Source organism: Microtus oregoni, unplaced genomic scaffold (genome assembly GCF_018167655.1).
Source record: "Microtus oregoni isolate MIOR12 unplaced genomic scaffold, Mior012 000010F_ref0000083, whole genome shotgun sequence".
NCBI classification, from domain to species: domain Eukaryota; kingdom Metazoa; phylum Chordata; class Mammalia; order Rodentia; family Cricetidae; genus Microtus; species Microtus oregoni.
In genome coordinates, this window is record NW_024543069.1 from 33,317,713 (window position 1) to 33,339,817 (window position 22,105).

At 44.1% G+C, this 22,105-nt stretch overlaps 1 protein-coding gene across 1 annotated transcript; it reads right to left on the reverse strand.

Annotated features, from left to right (window-relative positions):
• Window positions 1-251: 251 nt before the first annotated feature.
• On the reverse strand, window positions 252-11,802 carry LOC121452759 (la-related protein 1B-like). The gene is given in 7 exon segments (XM_041659017.1): window positions 252-722; window positions 2,364-2,491; window positions 3,420-3,529; window positions 5,122-5,266; window positions 5,639-5,796; window positions 11,125-11,231; window positions 11,635-11,802. Coding segments are annotated over 7 exon segments (990 nt in total). The 3' UTR covers window positions 252-548.
• Between the last annotated feature and the right edge of the window lie 10,303 nt (window positions 11,803-22,105).

Here is a 22,105-nt window from a genome sequence, read left to right on the forward strand (position 1 = left end):
TGACCCTAGAGTTCCATAGAAGAGACGAATACAGCGTACTGGATCTTCTTTTTCTTTTTTTTTTTTTTTTTTCTTTTTTTTTTTTTTTGGTTTTTCGAGACAGGGTTTCTCTGTAGCTTTGGTGCCGGTCCCGGAACTAGCTCTTGTAGACCAGGCTGGCCTCGAACTCACAGAGATCCGCCTGCCTCTGCCTCCCGAGTGCTGGGATTAAAGGCGTGCGCCACCACCGCCCGGCGCGTACTGGATCTTCTGTAAGGAGGAGCTGGACTGTCAGCTGGTCCTTGTGCGTGCCTGAAATGTACTAAAGGGATTTTGTAAACAATGGCCTTCCAGAAGACAGGAGGCCAAGGTGCAGGACTACAGGATCTCCTAAGGTCAATCAGACCTTGTTTGTGGAATTCATCTTGCCAGAAAAACAGACAACCATTTTTCTTCCTTTTTGTTTTCTGATTATCACAATTAAACATCAGGAGATGCTAATGCTGATTTCAAGGACACGCGGCTTTTGTGTGAGGTCTACTCCCCCCACGGAGGCCGAGGCCGCGCTGTCACGGTGAGTTGTCCCTGGAAGCCAGAGGTTTCTCTGGCAGGTCACCGGCAGAGGCAGGCAGAGCAGCAGGTGGTGGCGGTGTGGCGGAGAGCGCCGGAAGTCTGTGCCGAGTACTCTCTTCCCCAGGAGTAGATGAATGTCTTTTTCTTCCAAATTCCTCACTAATGGGGGGCTGCAAAGCAGGAAAGACAACAGAGTAGACACTTTCACTACCCCCCCGCAGAGTCTAAGGCCAGGCTTTCCAGCCAGGACTCCCATGCTGCTTTGCAGCACACAATGAATTCTCACAGCAACTCCAGGGTTAAATTGACGTTTCCTTGGCAGGCTGGGATTAGCTGTTCAGTCTACGTAAACTTGAGCCGTTTCTCTCACGTTTGAGGGAATAAGCACAGAGAGGGGTTCGTCCCTGCAAGAAAACGCTCGGCTGCGTTGCGGTTCTATCCCCTTCCTTACCCAGAGCTCCTGTTCCGGACGCTCCGGTGTCTAATGGTTAACAGCTGAATGGGACCAGAAAGCGGAGAAAGGTGCCAAGCCAAACAGCCTCAAGCCGGTTTGACATTTCACCCAGGATCCCCGTGCTAGAGGACTAAACAGTATTATTGTGGATACGAAATCCAAACACCTTCAACCCCTTTAGACTGCAAGCAGTACTCCGTGCTGCGGGGTCTTTCTTCAGCTATAGATCCAACTGTATGAATACCATTAGGCTAATAGTGTTGAATCTGAAAAACAAGTTAAAAGGGTCATCTTCTCCTGCCTTCTGTTGTCCATGTGGCTTACACTGAGGCAGGAATGACGTCTTTTCTACTTTTCAGCCCCACCCCCACACCATTCCCTCCTTTGCAGTTATTTTCTTGGTTTAACCTTTTTTTCCCATTTGAAATCAAACCAATTAAAACACCTACCAATTAACATTCTTGCATTAATTTGCCAGGGATCTATCCTACAAGCACACTAGGATCAACCCTTACACTAATTTTATTATGAAGAAACTATAAATGCATATCAGCACACGTTATAAAAATTATATGGACAAGAGCACATTACAAAGTAGAAAGTTTCTGCCAGGGAGTGATGACCCACACCTTCAGTCCTAGCACTCAGGAGGCAGAGGCAGGTGGTTCTCTGAGTTCCAGGACTGCCTGGTTGACAGAGCAAGTCCCAGGACAGCCAGGGCTACACGGGGGAAACCCCGTCTGGAACACTCCCCAACCCTACCACAGGTAGAAAGCTGGGGCTGGAGAGATGACTCAGCAGTTAAGAGCACTGGCTGTTCTGACAGAGGATCAGAGTTGAGATTCCCAGCGGCCACATCAGGCAACTCAGCCTCTTGTAGCTCCAGCTCCAGGGGATCCAAAGCTCTCTCCTGGTTCTGCGGATTGTCTCCATACGCGTAGAAAAACCAGGGGCATCACCTTGGTTAGGGGCCATCTAAGTATGGTTGCACATCCAAATTCAAATGCACGACAACTGTACCATTGCTTAAGACGTTTGCATTTGGTAAATTGCGTGTGTGCTTGCTCACTCCGTGTCCTCAGCTTTCACACAGATACTGGGGAATCTGATACGGGCTTAGCAAGTACTTTACCAACTGAGTCATCTCCCCAGCCATTTCCCAACTCTCGGAAATCTAAATGAAGAAAATATGTTTTTTTTTTTAAATCTATTTTTGTACCTGCTTTCAAAGTTTGATGTCAAAAGTGAAAAGTTAAAATTTTAAAATTAAAAACCAAAAGATTTAAGATCAAGATTATAAAAATGTGTTAAGTTATAAAGCTGATAAAAACAATCGGGGAAAGAAATTAAAACTTACATCAACACGGAAGTCTTCTAACTTCTTAAAACTACAGAGGTACTCCTGAAGTTTTGGGTCGACAGACTGTGTCTTAGATTGAGAATACTTCAAATAGGCCCAAAATTTTTCCAGTCCATATAGCTGGCCTTAAAAACCAAAGAATATATGTCACATGGAACTAACAACTATGATCCCACCAGCAGTGCACCGCTTACGGTCCATTAAGACATACACTAAGTCAGCAAAGGTGGCAGCTAAGAGTCACTCTTCATTTGTTATATAACAGGCACAATTTCAGTTTATCTGACCCCCACATAACCGGACTGGTGAGGTGGTTCCTTATCTCTGCATTACAGATGGGAACCCATGAGCTGGCAAGGTGGAAGAGCCAGCCTAAGTCACGTGGCTACCAAGCAAGGGGAAGGGACTCAGAGCCTACACTCTGCACAGTAGAATTTTGCCTTGACAAGCACACCTAGCTATGCTCCCGAGAAGGAGCACCAGTGAGCAGCCATGCTTATCAAGAAGTTAGTGTTGACATAGACCTCCAGAAGGTAGAGAACCTCACAGGCTGGGTGGTGGTGATACACACCTTGAGTCCCAGCACTCGGGAGGCAGAGGCAGGAGGATCTCTGTGAGTCTGAGGCCAGCCTGGTCTACAGAGCAAGTTCCAGGACAGCCAGAGCTGCTATATAGAGAAACCCTGTCTAGAGAGAAAAAAAAAAAATCTCGCAGAAGGAGCTGTCTCACTATATGGTGTCGTACCTTTATCAAGAACTGTAACAGTGGGCAGGGTCTTAAGTGATTTGTCCTGAAGATAAAAATCTTCAAGTTCTTTTCTAAAACTACGTGTGTGTGTGTGTGTGTGTGTGTGTGTGTGTGTGTGTGTGTGTGAATGCCTGTGTGCACACATGTAGGTTTGGGCCAAGACGCTTGTTAGGGCAGATTCTCTCCCTTCACTACAGGGCTACAGGTTTGGTGGCAGTGCCTTTACCCAGGGTCATCTTGTCAGCCTTCCTTTCCATTTACTGACAGTTCAGGTCTACAGTTTCCAAAGACAGTGTTTGCTTTTACCAGATTCGTAGTCTTTTTTGGTTTCCTCTTGAAAATCTTTAAAAATTTCTTGTCTGAATTTTTTTTCCAGTCCATAACTATAAAACCTGAAAAGACACTCTAACCCATACCTGTGGGAAAGGAAGAAAAAGGCATAAAACTGTGGCTTTGCTAAAATAATGCAAGCACCTCATAGTGGCATTTCCTACCTGGCACGACCCTTAGCTGAGGCCGTTCAGTAGTATTTCTTATTTTTGTTCTCTGAGCCAGTGTCTCACTCTGTACTCAAGACTACCCTAGAACTCACCACATAGCTGTAGCTGGCCCTGAACCTGCCAGCCTCCTGCCTCAGCACAAATTGATAAAGTGCAGGAGTGCTATTTCCTAAGAGCTGGTCAAAAGACTCTGTGACTCTGGAAATGTTCTAGATTTTTCTCTTGAATATAATTCTTTGTCTGGAATGGTTCACAGTTTTCATCTCTTCAACTATAATGGGCTAAGCTTAATTATAGAGCTCTGGATGTTATAAAGTATATTCACAGCAGATCTATAACATCACTTAACAAATCAGAAGGACACTTTATCCTGTTTCTTCTTTCATAACTACCTAGGGAATCTGGGACAAGTACTGAGTCTTCTGCCTTGGTAGCTCCCTTCTCTTAGATCAGCGCTCTGTGAGTAGCTACTGTAATTGTCTGCTCTGTCCCTTTAAGAGACAAGCCATGCCCACTCCCTTCCCATCCACTGAAGCATGCTGATCTTCAGCTTCCAGCCTGAGTTCCTTCCTTTTCATTCGAAGAGGTAGCTTCTGTCTCTCCCTTCTCCCCACTTCTCCCCTTCCCCCTTCTGTTTCTCTCCCTCCCCCCCTCTCTCTTTCTCTCTCTGCTCTTCTCCCCTTCTCCCCTTTCCCTTCTATAACCCACTAAATAAATATCCAACCTCACTCTGCATGGTGTGCCTATCCATGTCTCTGTCTCTCATCGACCCACATGGCTCCCTGCCCAGGACCAGCCGCCTTTGGAGACCTGCGATGTGGTCTCGTGGTGTGCCCATCTGTCTGTTTTTCCTCGTGGGACTGGCTGTTCCATCAAGGTCTCTCAGCCACCATGCAGCTCTCTGCCTGGGACTCACTGCCCCTTGTGGCTCACTATGGCTACTTAGGGAACTGCGGCCATTCCTGCCAGGGACTGGCTGCTCTTGGGACCTGCAGCCCGCTGCCTGCTGCCACTTTGGGGACCTGTGGTGTGGTCTCGGGACCCGCTGCTCACTGCCCGCTGCCTATCATCACTTTGGAGGAGCTGTGGCGTGTCTCATGGACCCGCTGCCTGCTGCAGCCACTCGGGGATCCGCAGTATTTTACTTAATCCATTACAGCTATGCTAAAGAATACTCTGTGAGGCAGCTGTGGCTAGGAAATGATGCCCTGGCCAACAGCCAAGGGAAGGAGCCCAGGAAAACACTGCAGAGATGCCAACCCTGGAAACAGCCTGCATGGAACTCTTTGAGGGACCTGGGTTGGAGCTACCTGGCCAGTTGGGTTTATAAACTTGCCCTTAGGCGTTACTAAGGGTTTGCTCTAATATGAGTTTAGTGTTATTTTCTGCACAGCAACATACAACAAATATAACCCATATTCCATTTATGCTGTGGTTATTTTCAGTCAGACTACTTGAAATGATGTTTTTTAAAAGAATATTAGAAACGGCATTAGGAAACATTTAACCTGTAATTCTCTTTTGCGTCTTCCCAAGCAAGTTGTCTAAATTCCTCGTACATTTTCCTGTTGAAGTGGTCTCTGAGGAAGAAGGACCAGAAACGAAAGAGGGTGTTCATTTCCTGTGACTGTCCAATGCCTAGGCGTTTTCTCTCTGGAAAGAGAGAATACCTCAAAATGAAAAAACAAAACATGAAATAACTCCGAAACAGCATCTGAGATTCTGCTAAATCGAGGACCAACAGTAAATCTATGACACACTACTCAAGTTATGAATACTTGTCAACAATACAGCAAGAATGTACTAAATTCATTTACTAATGTGTTTAAGCTATAAAAAAAAACAAGAAAATATAAACTAAAGGTACTTATTTAGGACAAAATAAAAGGCTATCTTAGTAAGATATAAAGTGACAGTTTAAGTTTTAGAATCTCCTGCACATCAGTGCAGCTAGACAAAGGCAGGCACCGTGTCATTTAGACTGAGTTCCCTACCATGTCAACACAGCTAGACGAAGCATCTTACCACTTAAACACCTTCGGCGATACTTGTGGTACATTTGCTGGGTGAAACCGTTTTCCTTCAGCAGTTCATGAGAAGGATGCTGGAACTTTGGGAACGAGTGAGGCGTGCAGCTGCAGCCTCCTGGGAGTGGTGCACCTTCCGAAGGTGAAGCATTGGAGCTGCTGTTTGAGGACAGGAAAAACTATCAGTGGCTTACCCAAAACAAGGGGACTGGATTCTCGTCACCAGAACTCACGTGGATGCTAGGTGGGCGCGGCAGCCGCCTGCACTTCCAGATTCAGAAGGCGGAGCCAGGAGATCCCTGGAGCAATTGCCTAGAAATATTAGCCAAGTCAGTGACTCTTTTCTGGGCTTGACTAAAAACACCCGCTTCAATGAGTAAGGTAGAGAGGACATCAGCTTCCATCCTCCAAGTGCCTGCGTACACATACCCACACGCACAAAGGAGGAACAGAAAACTCCCCAAACATAAAGCAATGTGTGCTTCTATTTCTCCATTATTGACTGCCTGAGCAGTGTCTAGCCATGCTTAACTCTGTACACATCTGGAGGCCCAAAAATGAGCCTAGTTCCACCTTGTCTGAAGGTCAGAGAGGTCAGAGAGTTTGAGGCTGCTCAAAATTGTTGACAACTCCTAGGATTATGCATCCTGACCGAGGTGTGGTTACTTGGTCCTTTTGACAGTAAGATGGTCCATACAGGTAGATCCACTTCACCCTGACTAATATTCAAGAATACTTCTGCTCCTTCTTCTAAAATAGGAGGTTTGACCTTGGCAGTGGTGGCCTTCCGGAGACTTAGTCCACAGTGGGTTCACTACCTAAACAACAGAATGCTTTGTCAAGAATTAATGACTTGATGGCTCAAGTATTGAAGCAAGTCACTGTTGTCCTTTGTACTATGTTAATGTCGTCTTTTGTATTGGGGTATAAAAGTGTCTGGAAAATAAACACGGGTGAATCCAGCATTTAGTATATGCTGAGGGGCCCTCCTGGCTACTGTCTTACATCTTAGTGATTCTTTCTTATCTCTGTTCCTCCTACTTTACATTTTTCTAATCCTCGCGCCCCTACCCTGCTAAGTGGCATACTGTGGAAGCATGGTCTCGGACACAGAAGGTCCAAAACAGCATCACTCAGAACAATGCCACAAATTCACTAAAACTCTAAAATGAAGAAAAAGAAAAGGAAAAAAAGGAAATTTAACAGCTCATTTACTCTTCCAGGTTGTTAATTTATTTGAGAATAGTTTTGTTGTTGTCAACATTACAGTACTAGAGAAAACCTCAACTAGATTAAGATGAATGATGGAGATGAGAGATAAACTCAGACAGGGTAAGGCTAACAATCTCACTGTCACACCTGCATGTGCCTACATTAGTCTCCCTCCGAAGGACCGGCCGCTGTGGGCTTTCTTCTATATGACCCTGTAATTCAAGTGTAGGTCATCCTCTGCCTCCACCTGGATTCACTATTCTTCATTTACCTTGCCACCAAGATCCTCCTAAGACAGCAAGCAACCTATGTGAGCAATTTTCAAAGTGCAGACAGCCCCTGAGGGTACAGGAGAACCTTCCCAAAGCCGGCAAACCCAAACTGTTTCCATACAACACTAAGACACGGCCAGCTCTTTCGAGTGTGCTGGAGTCCACCCTAACAGGTCAAAAGAAATGGTGTGGGCATAAGCCGGGGCTGCAGCCAAAGTTTATTCATGACTATAGTCTTCCCTACTGTGTGCCTGCAGTGATTTCATGACTATAGTCTTCCCTACTGTGTGCCTTGGTGATTTCATGACTATAGTCTTCCCTACTATGTGCCTGCAGTGATTTCATGACTACAGTCTTCCCTACTATGTGCCTGCAGTGATTTCATGACTACAGTCTTCCCTACTATGTGCCTGCAGTGATTTCATGACTACAGTCTTCCCTACTATGTGCCTGCAGTGATTTCATGACTACAATCTTTCCTATTATGTGCCTGCAGTGAGAAACAATAGCTTCACTTTTGGATGAATTACCTTTATGACATCACAGCCTGAGGGCTCGTCTTTTCTGAGTGACAAAAGCCTGGCAGCGTCAGCTTTGTGTGGTGGAAATGCTCTGAAAACCTCATCAGCCGCACACTTAAAGGCAGGGTGGAGCTGGAAGGATGGCTAGGTAGTCAAGTGCACAATCTACCACCCCCACACCTCAGGTCTGTGAAGCCAGGCAAATCCTGGGTGCTCGCTGACCAGAATGTGGCCAAAACGGAGAGCTCCAGGTTCGGTGGAAGCCATCTCAAGACGACAATGTTCATCTCTGTCCTCTACACCTAAATGCTTGGAGACACATACCTATACACATGCATAGCTGAGACAGGAATTTTCGAGTTTTTTTCTGTATTTGTTAACCACAATTTAAAGGTATGCGACAGAAACACAATGCTACGTGGTCTGTTAAGGAACAGACGTCCCGTGCTAAAGCGCTCATTGAGTACTGGTTTTTTTAAAAATACTTATTTATTCATGTGTGTGCACGTCCACGTGCTTGCCTCAGTGCACAGGCGAGGCCAGAGGACAACTCACAGAAGTCTCTTCACTATGTGGGGCTTGGGATAGACTCAGATCCCCAGGGCTAGCGGCAAGTGCCTTCATCTGCTGAGCTATCTCACCTGCCACAACACTGTCTGGATTAGAGCCACCAGTGATTACATTCTCCAGGCTTCCTTATTTGTGAGATGTTGCCTTGACTTGGTCTTTAACATCAAGAAAAATTACTGAGTATTTTCAATGATAAAACTTGAGTTTTTCAGCCGGGCGGTGGTGGCGCACGCCCTTAATCCCAGCACTTGGGAGGCAGAGGCAGGTGGATCCCTGTGAGTTTGAGGCCAGCCTGGTCTACAGGAGCTAGTTCCAGGACAGGCTCCAAAGCTACAGAGAACACTGTCTTGAAAAACAACAACAAAAAAAGAAAGAAAGAAAGAAAGAAAGGAAGAAAGAAAAGAAAAGAAAAAGAAAAAAAGAATGTAAAAACCATAGAGAAAATCAAGAAAAAAAAACGCCCGGTTTTTGTTTTTATATTTTTATATTTTATATTGTTGCCATTCTTTACTCTCTTATTTCTTTTTATCTTTGGGATTAGCTTGGTGTTTTTTTAGTGATAAAACATATATTTTCATCAACACTTTGAGAAGTCCATACAATGTATTTTGATTATATACACCCTCCACTTCAGCAAGGGGGGGCAGGGTAGAGCAAATAGAACGGCGAAAGGAGCCGGGACTGGGACTCAGTTGACAGCGCTTGCCTAGCGAGTGCACAGGGCCCTGGGTTCAGTCCCTAGCACACACCTGCAATCCCAGAACACAGGAAGTAGAGGCATGAAGTCAGAAGCTCAGGGCTAGTTACTCTCAGCTATGTGTTGAATTTGAGGCCAGCCTGATTACATAAGACCTTGTCTTTAAAAAAAAAATTCAGCAAAGAAAATTGAGTTTACATAGTTTGAAACATTGCAAGATGGATACCAAAAAGCAAAAACAAACAGAAGTCAGCAGTAACTATCTTGTGTTCAGTCAAAATTACCTAATGGTAATGCAATAGCGAGAGCCAGAGCCAAGCTCAGGGTCACAGTTGGCACCACCACGAAATGGACTTTAAAATGATTGTCTGTCATTAAAGACTGAGGATCTGGCCGGGTGGTGGTGGAACATGCCTTTAATTCCAGCACTCGGGAGGCAGAGGCAGGCGGATCTCTGTGAGTTCGAGACCAGCCTGGTCTACAGAGCTAGTGCCAGGACAGGCTCCAAAGCTACAGAGAAACCCTGTCTTGAAAAACTAAAAAAAAAAAAAAAAAAAAAAGAAGAGAAAAAAACTCATTCACCTGGCGGCACATACCTATAATCCCAAAACTCAAAGGCAGAGGCAGGCAAATCTATGTGAATCCCAGGGCATCTGGCTTACAAAATGAATTTCAGCACAGCCAGATCTACACGGAGAAACTTTGTTATGATTTCAGCCACAGTAAGGCTGACGCTTCTGGGTTCTAGGGCCATGCATGGGCGGACAAGCCCTCAGGCAGAAGGGCCTAATGGCCCCAGGGATGTTAAAGCCCCCTCCACGTGACCCACATGTAGTGTGGCAGCTTTTAAAAGCTGGACTTCCCAGGCCTGCACACACCCCTCTAAGCTCCTAAGTGGGTTTGTTGTTCCATGTTTCCATCTCACCCCCACCAGACACAGAAACCACATTCTACTGAAACTGCCCTTTTCCTACTGATCTCTAACCACAGTAAAGCAAAGCAACCCACACAAAGCCAAAACAAACAAAACACCCAACCCACTCATGGATTACAGTCCTTCAAAAGCAGTGTGCTGAACAACACGCACACACTCCATCTGGTAAGGACAAAGTATTTAAGGAGAGCCGTGTTAAAAGCACTCTACATAGGTATTCAGAAACGTAGGCTTCAAGACCGAATTGAAGATGAAATCCCTAGCACTTGTTTGAGAAAGTTAATCACTCCTGGGGCCTGTCAAATGTCTGAGCAGAATTTAAAGTGAAGAAAATGATCAGACAGTAATTCTGAAACTCTACTATAAACATGAACCAGGCTTTAATTTCTTATATTCATTGTGTGTCCAGGTACACCTACACAGACGATACTAGAAGACAGGTAAAGAGGACCTGGCTGCGTTCTGGGGGCTAACCTTGGGTTGTCAGACTTCGCAGCAGGCACGTTTACCTGGGGGCCATCTCAGGGGCCCATGGGTAGGGTTGAAATAAACAGCACAGTTAAACGGTAATGCGGTTACATGGTAATAAGGTAATGGCTTATAGCTTCACCTGTCATTGTGGTAAATAACGGTCTTTGTTGTTGTTGTTGCTTTTTTGAGACAGGTTTTCTCTGTTTAATAGCTGTGGCTGCCCTAGAACTTGCTTCATAGACCAGGCTGGCCTCAAACTCTCAGAGATCCGCCTGCCTCTGCCTCCCAAGGGCTGGGATTAAAGGCGTGCGCCACCACGGCCTGGCAAATAATGGTCTTTTTAAAGTTAAAACTAAAAGGAAGAAAATATATCCTGCTAATAGATTATCTGTTTCTTTTCTAGAGGAAAACAAAATTCAAAATATCTGTTTCTATATTTTTAAATACAGTTTGAGTAGACCGTTTAACACAAAAATTCTCTTAGCACCTTCCATGAATCTACTGACTATTATGAAGAATCTAGGCTCCTTCTAAGGAAACTTGCCAACACTCACACCACTTGGGGGGAAGAACTGAAATGAAAAACAGGCTGTGCCCGGGTCTTCTCTCTGCACGCCCGCCCCCAGAACCATCTTGAAGTCTCTCCTCCAAGTGCTCCCTGAAGAGCGTTGCTCCTCCCACCCTCCAGGGTTGCTCGGCTGTAGAATTCTCTACATGTTAATTTTCAAATCCTTCCAAACAGCAACTTGGGACCCTTCTCCAGGAACTTGAAATGAGAGCACAAGACGGTGTGTGACAATCAGGTACCTGACAGAGGGTGGTCTTGGCCCATGGTTCCGGGAATCCATCACCCACCCAACGTGACACTCTAGAGGGGGGCTGTTGCTGCGGCTCGTCTTCCTCTTTCATGGACTCTCAAGGGAAGGAAGTCAAACATGGCAATCTCTTTTGGTAGTATGAACTTCACAAGGAAATGAAAAGCCTCTGCTGTCGACCAGCTCACACATTCACACTGCAGGTGGCACATTGTGAAATCACATGAAGTCACAAACCCCAAACATCTTGCACACAAGTTACAGAGCTTAACAAGAAGGACCCTGACTCGGGAAGGGTACACGGCTAAAGGAAATCAACACAGAGTAATTCACTATGCTCTGACTTTTATCACGTGAGCCTGCATGAGGAGGTCCTGCTCAGTCTGAGAAAAGGTCACTATGGTAAGGAGCATTTTGAAGGGACTTGCTGCAGTTTGGAGAGGCCTCCCCTCGCACTGCTGGAGGCACGCAAAGCAGGCCTCATATTTCTGGTCGTTTGTACCTTTCCATCGATGGCTCTTGGTTCTTTGACAACAGGATAAAATCTCGGTGTTCTGCTGGGACCTTGCAGCTGAGGCCTTCGATGTGCTTTGGAAGTCCATGCAGGATGAGTCCTGGGAGATGCAGGAACTGCAGAGGGCATTGCATCAGTCTCTGCGGCCGAAGCCATTTCTGCAAGATCAAACAGCTTCTAAGCTCATTTGTCAGTCAAATCTGCAAAGTAGCTCTTGAAATTATTTAGATGCTAAAAAGAAGATTTTACTTTGGCAGCAAAGACAAATCTGCAATTGTCTAGGCACAAGAGATTTTTCACCAAAACATTTCAAATCTCTTAAAAAGAATAATAAAAAAAAAATACTTGGTAACTGTTACCTGGTTTTACAACGCAGTGAGCAGGCGAGATGGTTGGCTTTCTACCAAGGCTGATGACCTGAGTTCTGCTGCACAGTGCATACGGTCCAGGAGAGGACAGAGGAACGCAAGCTGTCCTCTCCGTATGCATGCTGTGGGGGTGTGCACCCACACACATGCACAAACACATAAATAACACAACTTAAAGGAAGGCTCAATCCCTATCGTCATGTAGACTTCAATTTCCTTCTTGCTTACCCCCCACCCCCGAGATAACTAAACTCTAAAACACACACACACACACACACACACACACACACACACACACACATATATATATACACATATAATTATTTTCCCAATTGACTTTTTTTAATATTTATTTATTATGTATACAAAGTTCTGTCTGTGTGTATGCCTGCAGGCCAGAAGAGGGCACCAGACCTCATTACAGATGGTTGTAAGTCACCATGTGGTTGCCGGGAATTGAACTCAGGACCTTTGGAAGAGCAGGCAATGCTCTTAACCTCTGAGCCATCTCTCCAGCGCCCCCCCCCATTGACTTTGTATATAGGACATTAAACTTTGTTTCATCTTCTAAGGTGAACATGTCTGTTTCTCCAGGGTTTATATGAACTGAAAGCAGGTCTTGGGACTGTCCCCAGGCTGACCACCTCACCACTGTCTACAGTGGCTCACCAGCAAGCAGCACAGCAGACTTTTGCCAGTCTCACCCCCAAGTCAAAGCCAGTTTTTCTTCAGACAAGCACTTTCCCATCACAGGATCGGAATGTTATTTGCATTTCCTGGTAGGAATAGTGACCTTGAGGGTTTTAGCCCAGATCTAATGTCAGATTCCCCTTCCGTGAGCTTATCACTAACTATCCGTTGGCTATTTTTCTATTGCATTATTTGCCTTGGTGATTTATGGTAAGACAAGTGAGCAAGAAGATGGATTGAGTACCAGTGGCCAACATGCAGACTCTCTCTATCTCTGTGATAGAGATCCATGCCCATTTCTTCTTTTAGCCCACAAATACTATCAAGCACTTACTATCTGCATATACTCTGCAAGTTTGTCGAGTCAAAACTGAATTTACCTTCATGCCACTATTCCTAAGATTTCTCTCATGTTGTTCTGAAGAGCCATGAGCCCTGCCTCCACTCAGAACCCATCTTTCCTGATTTGCTCCATCTATTCCCATTCTCTGCTTCAATTAGGGTTTCCCAAACAGCTGTCCTGCTTGCTTGATGCATAGTTTTCCCTTCTCTCTGAAAGTCCTGTTCTTCATCTTGAGTACAGCCAGTTGACTCTGTTTCTTTCAGTGCCCAGCACAGATCTGGGTGTGTGAGACACTGCTTGGGCACCCCTTGCCAGTAGAGTAGATACTCTGTGTCCCCCTGCACTTTATCCAGATGTTGCCCTGTTACAGCTTGGATCTGGAATATCTCCCAGAAGTCCAGGCGTAAATGGCGTGGTACTCAGATGGACACTGGTGAAAACTACCACAGACGTAGAGCTTCCTGGAGAGTTGCGTCCCACAGAGGTGTGCCTCTGTCCCTCCCCTTTCTGGGCCTCCCATGCCCCACGAGGTGGAAAGGCCCTTTGCTCCCAAACTCCCACCACAGGTCCAAAGGCAACAGGGCCAAGTGACCATGGATTGAATTATTGAAACTCTATGCCAAAATTAAATGCTCCTTCTTCTAAGTTTCTCAAATATTTTGTCATAGCGTTAGAAAGCTGAGCCACAGCTTCAGGTTAGCCCACTGACGTATACCCCTAGCTGTCATCTCAGGAGACCCCTGGAAACAGACTCACTGAGCACCAGCGAGAAGGAACGGTAAACGTAATTCAGCTGTGTTTATGCTGTTTTACTTCTGCCAGAATATCGCACAATCATGAAAATGAGAATGAGCTTATACTAGAACAATGTCAAATCAAGCACCGAGGTGAAAGAAATGCCAGATCTTTAGGATCAACAACATCCTGCAACAAACAAGCTCCCTGGGGCCGTATATGACCTCTGAGAGAGTCCCAACCACCAGCTGGGTCTGCCCGAGGAAGTAAGGACTCAAGTGAAGCGCAACACAAGCCTTGGGAATCCTGAGCCTCGAACCCAATACCACTAAATTATTAGAAACACACATACGAAGGGAATGAGAACGGCCAAAGGACAGGGACAAACTAGGAATCCCACCAATCATCAGCATGTAGCAGCTAAGCCATGGCTGCGGCAGGCTCTAAGGAAGCAGGACACCAGTTCGGCAAGTCCACCACGAAATGGTGAGGCTCAGGTATACTCGAAGGTGGCTGGGATTCCAACTCTATATTCTGAAAACTGACAAACTGAACCAGAGCAAGGGTTTGTCACTTATTTTCCTACAAAAATTTAGTTTACTTATCATTCTGCAACGTGTGAAGAAGTATTTCCAGGACAATGTGACTAGGAGAGTATGAGGTACCAGAAACAGACGGTGAAGGCTAGTCAGGATGAAGAAAGAACACCAAACCACCAACACTGATGGGCATCAGGTCAGACTGGCACCTCACAGGCTATCTTCACCATTTCATCTGTATCTGAATATTTCAAAAATCTGAATATTCAAAGATAAAGTCTTTTTTCATTTATCAACTTGATTCTCGACTAATATCAATTTGATATGCCAATAAGAATAGATATAGCAATTTAATGAAGACTAAGATCTATGTTTTTATTTTAAATTTGTGCAGCCCATTATTTATAATGATATAAAATTATCACTAGTTCATTTTAAATAAAATATTTATGGCAGGCACTAAAATACCATTAAAAATTTGCATGTATAAGGATTGGAGGGATGGCTCAGTAGTTAAGAGCACTGACTACTTCTAGAGGACCCAGGTTCAATTCCTAGTGTCCACGTGGCAGTTTGCAATTACCTGTAGCTCCAGTCCCAGAAGATCTGTCACCCTGTTCTGGCCTCCATGGGCAGCAAGTACATATATGGTACATAGACATACATGCAGATCAAACACACATACAGATAAAGAAATCATTTAAAATATGCATAAAGGGGCTGGAGAGATGGCTCAGAGGTTAAGAGCACTGACTGCTCTTCCAAAGGTCCTGAGTTCAATTCCCAGCAACCACATGGTGGCTCACAACCATCTGTAATGAGATCTGGTGCCCTCTTCTGGCCTGCAGGCATACATGCAAACAGAATACTGACAATACTGTATACATAATAAATAAATAAATATTAAAAAATAAAATAAAATATTCATAAATAAAAGAGAACAAGCACATGCTAATGCTCACCGAGTGCAAGCCTGGCAGAACAGAGCAGCAGGAAGCGGGTTCTCAACACAGCGGCACTGTCGTGCACAGAGGCGTTGCTGATGTGCAACACAGCATTTACTGAAATTCAGATGCCTTCAAGTAGATACATTTTTTTAAAATATTTTTATGGTTTATTTAACTTTATTTTATGTGCATTGGTGAGAAAGTGTCAGATCCCCTGGAACTGGATCTTCTGACAATTATGAGCTGCCATGTGGGTGCTGGGAATTGAACCCGGGTCCTCTGGAAGAGCAGCCAGCGCTCTTAACCACTGAGCCATCTCTCCAGCCCCTCAAGTAGATACATTTTTTTAAAAGATTTATTTATTTTAGGTCTATGATGAATACTCTATCTGCATGTAAAACTTTATGTCAGAAGAGGGCATCAGATCCCACTCTAGATGGTTGGGAGCCACCATGTGGTTGCTGGGAATAGAACTCAGGACCTCTGGAAGAGCAGCCAGTGCTCTTAACCACTGAGCCATCTCTCCAGCCCAAAGCAATTGAATTTTAGTAATAGGTAAATTATACTTCAAAAGAGCTATAAAAACAAATCAGGCCACCTGCTCTTCAGAACACCACATTACAAGCCATCTACCATCCATCCGGATTTTGCTAAAAGCTCAGGAAGGAATATCTCGTAAGCTAAATAGTGGCTAGCAAAAACGTGGTCCTAAACAACACCCTGAGATGGGAATTTGTCAGCCATGTGCATCTGGATTTGGCCTATAACTCACTGGACCAGGAATTTGATGTGGAGCCCCATTTTAACTAGTTTCCCAGTGAATAACAGAATGCTTGCTAAATCTAAGGGCCACTGAGCCTACTCTCCTACAAGGTGAGAAATTCCAAAATTCACCCCCACCAAATCGAAGTACAGCTCAGTGCATTCCCTTCCCACACTGTTTGCTGTTGCCCACAGGAGCTGTCCTGTACAACAGCAACACCATATTCACGGGAGACAGAGACTTCAAAGGTTTTCTCTTTGTCAGTTTGTTTTTAAATCAATAAAGGTGTCACGAAAGCCAAGTTCAGCAAGTGCCAGAGTGTAAATCCTTTTGGCTTTCGGTCAGGAGACCTCTGTGAAGACAGCTCAGCTTTGCCTCTGTGTCATGAGACTAGTCCTTAGTCCTAATAATGGAAGGTTATGACCAACTACCATAGGTCAGAATATACTGACCACGAGCTGAACTAGAACAGCCAGTCACACTGGGCTTGTTTTCTTCTTACATCCCAACAAAAGTCCCATATCTTCCACCACCACCACCACCACTCGCCACCCCCATCCTCTCTTCCCTCATCCAATCCTCCACTGTTTCTCTTCAGATTCAGGTGGGCATCCCTTGGATATCAACCAGCCATTGTATATCAAGTTGCAATAAGAATAGGCACCTTGCCGGGTGATGGTGGCACATGCCTTTAATCCCAGCACTCGGGAGGCAGAGGCAGGCGGATCTCTGTGAGTTCGAGACCAGCCTGGTCTACAGAGCTAGTTCCAGGACAGGCTCCAAAGCCACAGAAAAACCCTGTCTCGAAAAACCAAAAAAAAAAAAAAAAAAAAGAATAGGCACCTCCCCTCCTATTAAGTCTGGATGAGGCAACCCAGTAGGAGGGAAGGGTCACAAAAACAAACAACAGAGTCAGAGAAAGGCCCTGCCTTCACTGTTTTGCGTCCCACAAGAGGACCAAGTTACACAATTGTAACATATGTGCAGAGTGCCTACGTCAGTCCCTTCCAGGCTCTCTGGTTGTGGGTTCAGTCTCTGTAAGCCCCTATGAGTGTCCAGGTTAGTTGGTGCTGTGGGTTATCTTGTGGTGCCCTTGACACCACTGGGTCCTGCAATCCTTCCTCCCCCTCTTCTGCAAGATTACACAAACTCTGCCTAATGTTTGTCTGTGGGTCTCTGCATGTTTCCATCAGTGGCTGGGTGAAGCTTTTCTGATGACAGTTGGGATAAGCACTGATCTATGAGTATAGCAGAACATCATTAGGGATCATTCATTTAATTGACTTTTTTCCCATTAGTGTTTGGTTCTGTCCTAGAGCAATGGAAACTCCCAAGAATCTATGAGGTGACTCTAGGTAAGACTACTAGCAATAGAGGTTATGGAGCCTGAACCAGCCTCTCCTGAAACCAGGCCAGACTTTCAGTGGAGGGTCTGGAACCCCAACCCATCCACAAACCCTTTAACCTGTCCTGCCTACAAGATGTACTGGGGTAGAGATGGAGCAGAAATTGGCAGAGCTGGAAACTCATACCCAGAGAGGTAGCTCCCCATGAGGGCCGGAACTCAGTAGCAGGGTACCCCAGAGACCTAGGATGGACTTTACTTAAATAACAACAACAAAAAATTTGTCCAGTGGTGGTGCACGCCTTTAATCCCAGCACTCTGGAGGCAGAGGCAGCAAAATCTCTGTGAGTTTAAGGTCAGCTTGGTCTACAGAACTAGTTCTAGAACAGGCTCCAAAGCTACAGAAAGAGAAAGCCAAAAACCAAAAAAAAAAAAAAGTTATGACTATACTGTATTTATTCAATAAAGTACAGGGTAGCATGAGGATCCAGTCAAACTTTTAGAATAGAAAACCACAACCGCTGAGATTAAAAATATCAAGCAATGCTCTAAAGAAGAAAGGACTGGCAGCTGGGCAGTGGTGGCGCGCGCCTTTAATCCCAGCACTCGGAAGGCAGAGGCAGGTGGATCTCTGTGAGTTCGAGGCCAGTCTGGTCTACAAGAGCTAGTTCCAGGACAGCCAGGGCTGTTTTTACACAGAAAAACTCTATAGAAAAACTAAATGAAAGGAAGGAAGGAAGGAAGGAAGGAAGGAAGGAAGGAAGGAAGGACGGACAGACTGGAGAGTGTCAAGACAGGGATGATAAAAGGAGAGGACGACTGGGAGCTGGGTGCAGAGTATCAGTGATAGAACAGCTGGCTCAAGTCAACCTAACTCACACAAAATTGGAGTCTGCAAAGAAAGGAACAGGAAAAAACTGCTAAAATTTTAGTTTTTTGGTTTTTTTTTGTTTTTGTTTTTGTTTTTTATTTGAGACATGGTCTTATTTTGCAGCCCACGCTAGTCTAAAACTGAGACCATCCTGCATTAGCCTCCTGAGGGCTGGGACGACAGGATGCCTATCACCCAGGTTAATTTAATGTTTTAGCTTAAAGTAATGGAAGTCTCACAAAATTTATTAAAATTATATAATTACAATTATGTAAAAAGAATTCAATGGCCAGCACTTGGGAAACAGAAGCAGGCAAATCTCTGTAGAATGGTTGACATAGCAAGTTCCAGGCCTGGTTCAAAAAGAAAAAGTATAAAAACAACAAAAGGAAAACTATGACAATTATACTTAAATGTCTTTAAATGGGTGATAAATTATTTAAAAAGGCAGTCACATTGAACAGAAATTGTCCACCTCAACAGAGGAAAACAGTGGAAGATGTTGTAGGATATGTGTTATGCCAGGCAAAGATGGGCTACATTTGTTTACGCTGCAGACTATTACTTTAACTGTGTAAAGGTAGCTACATTTGTTTAACCTGCAATTGTCCAATTATGTAAAGATGTGCTGCACATGTTTCTTCTTGCCTGCCTAAGGCACCTGATTGGTCTAATAAATAGCTGACCGACAATAGCTAGGCAGAGAGAATAAAATAGGAGGAGAAGTCTGGGCTCAACAGGAAGATTTAACAAAAACAAGAGGAGAGCATGAGAGACATACCTGGAGCAAGAAGCCAGGCAGATGCCAGCCAGCCAGACACAGAGAAACAGTGAAAGTAAGGCATACAGAAGTAAGAAAGGTTAATATGCTCTGAGACAAAGGTAAAGAGAAACAGGTTAAGTTAAAAGAGCTAATTTGTAAAGATGTGTTGCATTTGTATTAATTAAATAAAGTTAACTTGGACTCAGAGAGGCGGGGTTAGCAACTGGTTGACAGGAAGTACCAGGGAGGAGTTTAGCATGGGATTTTTTAGTTGGGACAGGGTGAAAGGGAGTAGCTTCCGGAATGCCAGCAAGGGAAAGTTAGTCAGTTGCTAGTCTAACTCTCACAGGTTTTTAACCACAACCTTTGACTCTCCATAGAAGTTTAGCTAGAACTACCTTTTGTGGCAGCAACAGAGCCATTGTCTGGTGGAACAGAAATCCCCCCAGGATGCAGCCTTAGCAGTGGGGCCGCTTGTAGTTTAAAGCACAGCCACTGTAACAGAGGCGAAACAACACAAACACACTCGCAGCACTCGGGTCATTCCCAAGAAGCCAGACTGGTGACAGTGACACTCTCACTGGGTGTGACTGGTAGGACACGCCTGTCATCCTACCACTGAAGAGGCTGAAACATAAGGATCGCCCTAAGGATAGCCTGGGTTTCAGAGGCAGCTGCCGCCTTGAAAGAAAAGGAAAGCTAGAAAGAATAATGTCTGTACTGAACTAAATTTCTGTATCCCAGATGATGGAAGCCAGAAAGAGGTAGCACAGTGATTTAAAGAAAGAACTGCCAACCCAGAATTCTACATCAGTGTAACAGAAGGAAGAGTTAGCAGATAAGGGAGAATTAAGAGAAATCACCAAATGCACTGAATTGCTACAGAATGGAATAAATTGCTAAAGAATGGACTTTAGTAATAAGTAAGGCATGATACCAGAAGGAGACTTAGACCACCAAAAATGGAGGGAGAACAAGAGTAATGTGTGGACTGAAATAATGGTCTGTGCTCTGTTTTAAGTTCTTAAAAACATGTTTAATAGTTAAAAAGTAAAACATGCATATGGACTGGCAGTGGTGGTGCACACTTTTAATCCCAGCACTCGGGAGGCAGAGACAGGTGGATCTCTGTCAGTTCAAGGACAGCCTGGTCAACAAGAACTACTTTCAGAATCGGCTCCAAAGCTATAGAGAAACCCCATCTTGAAAAACAAAACAAAACAAAAATTATACAGCCCAATGGGCTTTTAATTATGTGAAGACATAAAGAGGAAAACTATTGAGTAAAGAAATGGGAGGGGCCTGGAGAGATAGCTCAGATAAGGGCACTTGCTGCTCTTGAGAAGACCTGGTTCAAGTCTCAACACCTACGTGGTGTTCCCAAAAGATTTGATGCTCTCTTTGCCCACAACAGGGAAAACACTCTCTCTCTCTCTCTCTCTCTCTCTCTCTCTCTCTCTCTCTCTCTCTCACACACACACACACACACACACACACACAAAATTCTTTTAAAGAAACAAATCTTTTACAAAAGAAATAGTTGGGGATACAGTGAGATGGCTCAATGTGTAAAAGTATTGGCTGTTAAAACCTGACAACCCAAGTTCAATCTCTAGAACCCATGTAAAAACAAAAACAAAATCCAAGAGGAGGTAGAGACCACAGAAGGGCCTAGAAGATGGTGGGTCAGCTAGTACATAGGATGGCAGAATCAAGAGATACTTGGTCTCAAAGGCAAGGGGAAAAGAGAACCCATTCCCAAAAGTTGTCCTCTGACAAACCTTCCCTTATGTGTGCATGAGGCTATACACACAATCACACACACACACACGTGCATGAGGCTACACATGTGCATGAGGCTATACACACAATCACACACACACACACACGTGTGCATGCACACAGAGGGAGGAAACGGAACAGTACAGAAAGCTTATACACAATTTTATTGCAATAGTAAAGTATTTATTGTCCAAAATCTATGAATAGTTACGTTTCACAAATCCTAGAACAACCACTAAAACCATTAAACATACACGTAGACATATTTCTAAGTTCAAAATAAACAAAAAGACATCAAAAAATTATAAACAACCAACAGAATGCAGGAGAAAGAAAAAACAACAACTCAGGGAATAGAAACAAAGAAATAAAAATGTAAGCCTAATATTAAGCAGAAAGAGAGTTCAAGTACTTGATATGCCGTATTTGATTGTTATCCATGGAGGAATGGATGAGGATGTGGAGGCAGAGAGAAGGTGGGGAGAGAGACTGGGTGGAGAAGAGGGAGGGGAAACTGTGGTCAGGATGTAAAATAGTAATAATAATAAAAATCATTAAGAGAGAGAATGCATTTATGTATACACTTGAACATGGGAGGAAAGGTGGAATTGGGAGAGGAGAGAAATTGAAGGCAAAGAATAGGGGATGGATTGGATCTAAGCATGTTGTATACATATATGAATATTAAATAGTAAATAAAAAGTATAACCCTAGATCCCAACATATTTATTACATTAAAAGTAGTAAGTATTCCAGGCCAGTTGGCACATGACTTTAATCCTAGAACTTGGAAGGTATAAGGAGGATCTCTCTTGAGTTTGAGGCCAGCCTCGTCTACATAGTGGGTTCCAGGATATCCAGGGCTATGTTGAGATATCTTATTTCAAAAACAAACAAACAAACAAACAAAGATGAATGAAAAGTAAGTACTCTAAATATACCAACTAAAAGGTTGAAAATGAACATTATCCAGTTATATAACATAGAAACTTTACTTTAAGTATAATAATAAGGAGGTAAAAGGATAGAAAATGATATATCACACATATACACAAAAAATAATCAATAAAAGCATGGAGTAAAATCGACAAATTCCAGAACAAAGAGAACTATTAAAAGACAACACGGATCAATAGGAGGGTCAATTTGCCAGTCAGCCACAATAAGTCATGTATTCAGTGCATTCAACAGAAGAGCTCCAAAGTAAAAGCAGCAGAAACACTAATAAAATGAGAAGAGATTTCAACTTATCAGAAATAAATATAACAAGCAGACAGAAAGTGAATTCATCGATACCAGCAATCAACTGGATC